We start from the raw sequence: 8,681 nt of genomic DNA, 5'->3' as shown, positions 1-8,681 counted from the left end.
TCTTGCTCTGTCACTATGGATCTGACAATAGGGAGGAGTGGGGCCTGGGGCTAATGGAGAGGTTCTTCTCTGTCAGAGGGAGGTGCTGTTACTAAACACCAGTGGACACTTGCTATGCAGGCAGTAGGCCTGTTTCTAGGGGCTCTGCTTTCTCAAAGAAGCCAGAAATCTAGATGTTTAAGTGAAAGTCCCTAATATTTAAGTGCTGATTATTTTTTTCATTTTCTAAACCTACTATAGATCAAAGAAAACTGTTTTCTACTTTAAAAAAATCTATTTTTGGGTTTTTGCCATATGTTGTGTGCACTCAATGGAGTGAGAGAGAGACAGAGGAAACATGAGAAATGACTTCCCACGGGAATGGCCACACTGCAGTCCCTTCTTCTCTACTCTCCTCCTGGGATTTTGGTCATGCACGCTCTTGTGCCTGGCATGATTTTCAAGCTGCCAGTTCTGGGACTGGAACCATGGTCGAACATGTGGGAGGCCAGCACCTCAACTACCATGCCACCTGCTGGCCCCTGTTTTCTACTTTTTTCTGAGTTCCTCAACTCAGCCAAGTCGGTAACCTCTTGGAAGATCTGGCTAGTCCTCCATAACTGTCAATATTTGTTGAATACCCATTATAATCCTGGAATTCACCAAATCACTCTAGTTATTTCTCTCAGCTTCTTGGCCAACAAACAAACAAACAAATTAGTGTTTTTTTATGTGCACATATAAAACTATTAACCTACTTTTAGAAAGTATTTGTCTAAGCAAAGGGTTGATGCTAAATTACGATGAAGTGTATTAAAAGCAAATTTCACATTTACCGAGTTGATAATGAACAGCGAATGTTATTAACGGTGAACAGTTAATAATGCCATCTTTTATTTGGGGAACTCAATGAGAGCATTCTTTTTAAATTAGCCAGGTTATTTTTAATCTGAATGTTAATTCGCTGGGCATTTTCTCTAATTACCTTAATTGGTTTTAAATGGATTGTTTTTTAACTCACTAAAAGTGTGTTTAAGCCTCATGTCCCTTAAAATAATATCTCTTTATCAAGCATGTTTTTACCCTGGGCCAGGGAGGGGATAAGAATACAGTAGTTCTCTGTTTTAAAAGAGCTCTGCTCAAATGTGTTTTTAAAGAGTAAGTCCCCAGGCAGGGGGGGGGGAGGGCAGAGACGCAGTCAAGCCTGGTAGGGTGATGAATAAGTTGTTTTTGAACTCGGATAACTGTAGAATTATTGCCATCAGGAGCTGAGGGGGCTGCTTTAGTTATAAGGATTGTTAATGATAAACATTAAGAACAACACACGTTAGGACAGTAAGATACAAGTTATTACAGTAAGAGCTATAAATAGGTTTTTTCCCTCCCAGTTTGCCAGAGGGTACATGTGCTTGCCAGAGACAGAGACAGAGAGGGAGAAGGAGAAGGAGTGAGAGAAAGCACCTCCCAATGGGGCACGGTCACATCCCATCTCTGCTTCTCCACCCTGTCGGGATTTGGGGCAGGCACGCACACGCTCCAGGTGTGTTTTTCAAGTAGCTGAGGCTGGGATTCCAGCTGCGGTCAGCCGTGTGGGATCCAGCTTCCATGTGCTTAAATACCAGCTCTGCAGTTGCCCTTTTCTTAAATACTTTGTCCAGGAAGAGAAGAATCGACAAGCAGGATGGATGGGGCATTTTATCTAAAACCTGTGGAAGAGGAAGCCATTCGGTGTCTAGAACTGATTCTTTCCCAAGAAGAAATGAATCTGGGGCTTTAATAAAAGTGACTGGGAAGGCCACAGAATGGCAGTAATACCTTTGTTCTGACAGGGTATTTTTCTTTTTTCTTTTTTTTTTTTATAGTTTTCTTTTTTCTTTTTTTTTATAGAGATATTTGCTATAGGGTGCATGTGCTTGCCAGGGAGCCAGACAGAGAGAGACAGAAAGTGAGAAATCAACCTCCCCAGAGGGGATGGTCATGCTGCAATCCCTTCTCCTCCATTCTCCTTTTGGGATCTTGGGCATGCACGCATAGCGTGAGGTTTAAGCCACTGGGTCTGGGACTCGAACCACGGTCGACTACGTGGGAGTCCAGTGATGTAACCGTTATGCTATCTGCTGGTCCCTGTTCTGATAGGTTTTTAAGCAGGTCCTTAATAAATTGCAATGAAACTGCCTGCCCTGGCTTCTTTTTTTTAAAAGAGAGATTTTTGTTATGGGGTGCATGTACTCACCAGAGAGACAGAAAGAGACAGAGAGACAGAAAATGTTAAATCACCCCCCAGGGAGGATGGCCACATTGCAATTCCTTCTCCTCCATTTTCCTCTCAGGACTTTGGGCACACATGCACATGTGCCCAGCATCAGTTTTAAGCCACTGGGTCTGAGACTTGAACCGTGGTCGACTATGTGAGTCCAGCGATGTAACCATTACACCATCTGCCCTGGCTTCTTGATGCAATGCTGCCCTGAAGCTCCAAGCGGACACCAGAGCAGCAAGTGTGCCAAGAGGTTTTGACTGCAAAAGAGATGCAGGCAAGTCTCCTCCCAAGGCCTGCCTGGGATGGAGGAGCAGTGCACATTCCTTGAGAAAGCTGCTTAGTGACTGACACTGTTCTTTTTGCCTTTATCCATTTGAGGAGGAATTTCAATTGATAAAGTATTAATATATGGAAGGGGGCTTCAAAAAGGTTGTGAAAAATGAAATGAAAGTACGAGTTTGAGGGACCAGCAGGTGGCACGATGGGTGAGGCATTGGATTCCCACATGGTTGACCGCAGTTTGGTCCTGGACCCGGAAGCTTGAAACTCAGGATGGGCATTTGTGTGTGCCCAAAACCCCAGGGGAAGAATGGAGGAAAAGGGGTTGCAGCATGGCTATTGCTACAGGAGATGATTTTTCACTTTCCCTCTCATTGTCTGTCTCTGTCTCTCTGGCAAGTAAGTGCATGTACCCTATGGCAAAAACCTTAAAAAAAAGTTAGCATTTGAGTGCAAGAAGATTTGAAATTCATGCATAGTTTTTTTTTTTTTGAGAGGTTTTTGCTATAGGGCGCGTGCGCTCTCCAGACAAACAGAGAGAGACATAGAGACAGAAAGCGAGAAATCACCCCCCAGGGGGATGATCACGCTGCAATCCCTTCTCCTCCATTCTCCTCTCGGGATCTTGGGCATGTACGCACACACGCCCGGCGTGAGTTTTAAGTCACCGAGTCCGGGACGTGAACCGCGGTCGACTACATGGGAGTCCAGCGACATAGCCATTACGCTAACTGCTGGTTCCCCATAGTTTTTTCATTATATGCATTTCATGAACTTTTTGAAGACTCCTTGTACAATGCTCCATTTTTTTTTTTTCTTTTTTCTTTCTCACTCCAGTTGGTTGGCTTACAGATCTATAATCAGGCACCACTAGTGGCTAGGAATAGACATTTTCTAGAAGATCTGAAAGACCAGACTTGTAAATCTGCCATTTTCTGATTGCGCCTCTTTGGGCAAAGCCTGGTCTTTCATGTCGGTGTAAAGGAAATACTGGCTTCTCACTGTAAAGTGGTTGGATAAAAATGAGAAAGCAGAGCCCTCGCACAGTGCCTGGCACACAGTAGGTAGCTAACAGATATAGTTTCCATTTCCCTTTCTCCTTCTCTGACTTTAAGTGAACGGGGGTCCTCATTCTGCAGGTGGGGAGGTGAACATATTCTGTGGATTGGTATTGAGGTAGACGTTAATTAGGGAGTGCACAGGGGACCATGATAGAATGATGATGAGAACGTCATACAAGCCAGCCAGCTATCAATATATTTAGTTTCCTAGGGAAAAAAAAAATCTAGTTTTTTTCTCCTTTATCACCTGCTTCTATGGATGGACGCCAAATGGAGCCCGCAGTTGTAACCTCTCTCACAGGTCACACGCAAAAATAATTAGAGTCAGGGGCAGACAACTCCTAACTTTGGAATCTAAACACCCAGGCCTAGTGGAAATTGTGAGATAAGCCGAGAGGCCCAAAATATATGGCAGAGGACCACAATTAGGGTCCAAGGACACCCTGATCATGAGCCTAAATGATGTAAGAATTCTTATGACCATTAATGGTCTGCGTGGTCCAAAGCTTTTAGGTCAGGAAAGTCTCCTGACCTTAGTACGCACTCCAAAATTAGGAAAAATCACCAGGCCTATCTGGCATGTGACACCCCACCATGCTGGGAACATATGCATGAGCCGCCCCCCGCCCCCAAGAACAAGCCTGGGTGAAAGCCCCTCTCGAGCAAGATTAAAAACACCTTGCCTCAGTTCTTTGGTGACCCATTTTCCAGGCTGCTCCTGCCTGGGAGCTGATCTCCCCTTCAATAAACTCCACTTTGCTATCCCCTCTCTGTGTCTACATTGCTTATTCTTCGTGAGTGTAAGACAAAGAATCAGGCTCGCTGCTGTTCTCACATGGGATATTGAGCCCCTGCACCCTGACTTCCTGTGTCAGTATGAAGACGGATTTTCCCAGAGTGCATTTTGGAAGCCACATGTGGACCCCTCACTGAATTTCAGTGTCCTCCCTCAGAAATTTTCCCTCAGGAGCTCGTCCTGGGTTGTACCTTGTGGAGGTGGGCGTGCCTGGGACTGTCCTAGCTGCGGTCCCAGCTGGGCTTGCCCTGGAGATTTCGCTGATTTAGTCTGCGGAGCCTGGAGTGGGAGGAGAGAAAGAAGCCTGTTGATACCTCACAGCCCCTGACTCCCTGGGTGGGAGGGCAGGTCTTATGATCTTTCTCTTGTCGATATAATACTTACCTAGAGTGGCATGTACTCTTCCTAAGAGTTCAGGGTTACATGTGTTGAAATCCATGCGACCACCCCCGAATGACAACAGAACATTCCAGGGTAGACGTTTGCTCGGCCCCTCCCAGCCAGCAGCCCGCTCTAGTGTGACCATCACCTGGTGCCTACTGCCACAGGTTGGTTTCAGTGGGGGAAGCCGGGTGGGCAGGTTCTGAGACTTGTCTTTCCTGAAAGCTGGGGGAGGAAGGGGGGAGGCTAGCACATTCTTTGGGGAATGACCTGGAAATTCATGCAGGGACTTGGAGCGGAGGGTCTGCGTAGGGACCTGGGGGGCGGGAGGGGTGAACGACACCATCCTTTCAATTGACTGCTGCCCAGGAGCACACAAAGGGCATGCGTGTACATGTGCTTTCTCATGTGCACACGGACCACGCTCAGGCCTGGGATGGAGGTCCCGGAAAGGACAACGTCGGTAACCTCTGCCCATAGGTGCCCACGACTCAGCTGAGATGAGATTTTTCTGGCTCGGATGGTAGAGAAAGGGCCCTGGCAGTCCCCTGAAGTCAGCAGGAGGGGCAGGCTGTCGAAGCCCTCACTTGCCCAGCGGCTGCCCGCACCCCCTTCCCTTCTCCCGAAGATGGTTCCTTCCTGGGGGTATCTCCTTTGGACCCAGGGGCTCCCCATTCCCAGACAGCCAGTCACTGCTGATGGCTCGGAGCTCCTTTGGTCCCCACTATCTTACCCAAGGTCTCAGGGGTGAGGGCGCTGTGCCCCCAGACACCGGGAGTTGGCTCATTTTGGATATGACGAGGTCGGCAATCAGCTGTTTGTCCTCTTCCACGTGCTCGCCGATCAGGGGCATCGAGCTGTCCATGACCTATGGGAAAGATGGGAGGGCCGAGGGACCCTGTGCCAGGGTGGCCGGGCAGTCCCGGCGAGCCGGCTCGGCGCTCAGCACAAAAGCGACCACTAGATGGCGATGCCCTCCACACAAACCCCATCCAGCACCTCCGGCTGGGAGGCCCCACGGAGAGACGTCCAGTCCGCCTGACTTCAGTCTAAACCAACTCCCTGGATCGAGTTCAATTCAGCCTACATCTGCTGGACGGCAGCAATGCGACCGCGGGCTGCAGAGCCTTCGCTGGCCTTTCCTGAACTTTTCTTGGGGAGCTGGTCTCCGCCCCCTCCTTTCCCACCCTAGCCCCTCCAAGGTTGGGGCTGGCCAAGGTCAAAGCTTCCAGCAAGCCGGAAACAGTGACGGTGGGGGCTCCAGCCTGACAGAAAACTGACAGGAACTGGAGTTGACCCAGGGCTCAGAGGGGAGCGGGAGAGGACGAGGCTGCTCTCTGGGACCCTCGCAGAACCACCACCTGGAGCAGAACCGCTTCCCCCTTCCCCAGGGAGCTGGGCTGTCCTCTGAGGACGCAAGGAGCCCATATGGGGAGGAGGCTGAGACCGCACTGGCACATGCTGCTCTTTTTACAGGTGGAGAAACTGAGGCCCAGGGACAGAAAGGGACTTGTCAAAAGTCACATAGGTCAAAGATCCAGGTGATTCCCAGAGCACAGGAAGCTGGGAAGGTGTTGGAGTGCCAGGCCTTAGACCAGAGAAAGAGCTGGCTTTGCCGCCCTCTCTCTCCTCTGCTGCAGGATTCAGCTGCCTGAGTTACCCCTCTGCCACATCGAAATCCCTGCCTGGACCCCCTTTTCCTCAGCTCTGGACTTGCCGGGTCACCCCCACCTCCAGGTCCTTACATGGCCATTCCCTCTGCCTACTCTGCCGGGCTAACTCCTTATCCACCTCAGGGCACCTAGCTAGCCCTTCCTCCAGGAAGTCCTCTCTGACTGAGCAAGCTCGGAGGGCCATCTCTGTACTTCCTGTGTCTTCACTTTGTCCCATCAGAGAGCTTATCCCACAGTGCTGTGATCTGTTCACTGCGTCTCCACGACCACACTGTGAGCCCTGTCATCCAGCGAACAGGTATGCCCTCAGGGAACACCTGCTGGGTGGAGGTGTGCTAGTTCCTGGCCCGAAGCCCTGCGTGTGACGGTAACGATGGGAGGAGGTGCTGCGTTTTACCGAGCACTTGGCCGTGTGCTCAGCACTGGTCTGACCTTATATTTTCTCGCGTCCGTCTCGAGACAGTTGCTATTCCTGTCCTCATCATCATGAGGAGGGAACTGAGCCAAGGAAGCGGGAAGTTCAAGACACATCAGGGTACTCCGCGGCCCTTCCATTCCCTGGGCTGATTCTCCCCAAGCACCAGAATAGCCTTCTGTGGTCAGAAGTGAGGTGAGGAAACGTGGGTTCTGCCACAGACCGGCCACGTGATCTTGGGCTCGTCACGTTTCCTCAGTGAGCCTCAACTGTAAACCGAGAGCTTCGGGCAGCTGCTAAGGCTCTTCCAGCTGCCATCTGTAGGGGTCCGAGGGCCTAAAGCACCCACTGTGGTTGGGAAACTGAACAGTGAAGCCAAGGACCTGCAACCGGCCCTCAACTTGAGCTCCCCGTGGGCTGCCCGAGGGGCGCGGGGTCCGGCACGTGGATGGTCTCAACGCCGGCCGAGCTGACCCTCCATGGCACACGGGCTGCTGTGCCCCGCCTGTCCTCTCTCCCTGGCCTGCCCGCCCCAGCAGTGACCACCATAGCGGGACTCTGCCTCCCAGGTTTTCTGTTCTGGTTTCTGTTTCCTACAGTGCAAAACAGCCCCCGCGAGCAACCTGAGGTCAGAGGACTTCGGCACCCCCGTGGTGACACAGACAAGGAAGCGGGCACTCTGGTCTCCCCAGGGACACATTTCCCCGGTGAATGTCATTAGTCGCACAGGTCAGAAAGGACAAGTCAAGGGGCTTTCCCCTGAGTACTTCGCAAAACACTTCACGTAGTCTTTGCACTCTCAACACAGAGGTGGCTGAAGAAACCAGGACTTTTGGATCTCTTTGCCCCCCCTTTCTCCCCCTCCTTACTGGGGAAAAATACCTTTTCCATTCCTGGTAGCAACTCCCCATCTTCCCTGACCCCACCCCAAATCCAAGCAAAGGAAACAAGCCTGCAACGTTTCTAAGAGAAAACAAAGTCTGAAAGTCATCTCTCTTTCTTTTTCTGGAACGCTTTGGAGAAGTTGTTTTCTTGAGGTCCAAACCCACTACTTCTCCTTTTTTTATTCGTTCTCTGTGAAAGATCTTTCATCCCTGACCCTCCGGATGTCTGGGGCAGGGAGCCCGGGCTCCGGGGGTAGGGTTCCCTCTCCCTAGCAGTGGAGATTGAGGCAGTGCAGAGAGGCGGGACTGCGGGGGCAGAGGGAATGTGACGGGGGTGACAAGTGACTGGCGTGCTCGGGGGTCCTGGAGCCCTTCCTCTGGGAGGGAAACCTGGGAGGCAGAGTCCCGCTATGGTGCTCACTGCTGTGTCGCGTGCCCGTCGTGGGCTCTGTAGTGCACGGAGGAAGTCGCGCGTGTGTGCAAAGCTGGGTCCATGCCTGGTGGGCCCAGGCCATAAACAGGGCCTGGCGGGGGCAGAGGAGCTGCAATGCCTCAGGCAGGAGGCCCTTGGGCCCCCTCCGGTTGAAGCTCCCAGGGCATCCCTAGGAAGGTGGGCTCTTCCCTCTCCCATTCCGAGCCCCTCTGAGTCCCCTCTGGAGAGAGGCTACTCGGGAAGTTTCAGGGCTGGTGGCAGCTAAGGGAAAGCCACTGTCATCTGAGTGCAAAGGCAACTCATCCCCAGGGAGCCCTCTGGCCTTTCTGGGGGGGTGTGGGCTAGAGAGGCTGTGTCTACCCCAAATGGCCACCTCACCCCCCGCCCCCCGCCCCCTGGCCAAGGCAGACACCCGGGCATGGGCTGAAGCCCTGCTGGCATGGCTGGGCTCCCACTCACTGAGTCAGCCGGCCTGCTGCGCGGTGGGCCCCTGGGGAGTGGCCAGACACGAGGGAGGGGG

At 51.7% G+C, this 8,681-nt stretch overlaps 1 protein-coding gene across 4 annotated transcripts in view; it reads right to left on the bottom strand.

Moving 5' to 3' along the window:
• Positions 1-8,681, bottom strand: part of SYN3 (synapsin III) — a 523,616-nt gene that overhangs the window by 12,286 nt on the left and 502,649 nt on the right. For all 4 annotated transcript variants that reach the window (XM_006170337.3, XM_006170336.3, XM_006170335.3 and 1 more), the window contains 2 exons: positions 5,490-5,624; positions 4,567-4,654 (listed from right to left, as the gene is read on the bottom strand). In XM_006170337.3, coding sequence (XP_006170399.1) covers positions 4,567-4,654; positions 5,490-5,624 — 223 coding nt within the window. The remainder of the gene's footprint in view (positions 1-4,566; positions 4,655-5,489; positions 5,625-8,681) is intronic.

The sequence above is a fragment of the Tupaia chinensis genome, unplaced genomic scaffold (assembly GCF_000334495.1).
Source record: "Tupaia chinensis unplaced genomic scaffold, TupChi_1.0 Scaffold148234_1, whole genome shotgun sequence".
In the NCBI taxonomy this organism is placed as follows: domain Eukaryota; kingdom Metazoa; phylum Chordata; class Mammalia; order Scandentia; family Tupaiidae; genus Tupaia; species Tupaia belangeri.
Note: the sequence above shows the minus strand (reverse complement) of the source record. Positions and strands in the feature narration are given on the sequence as shown.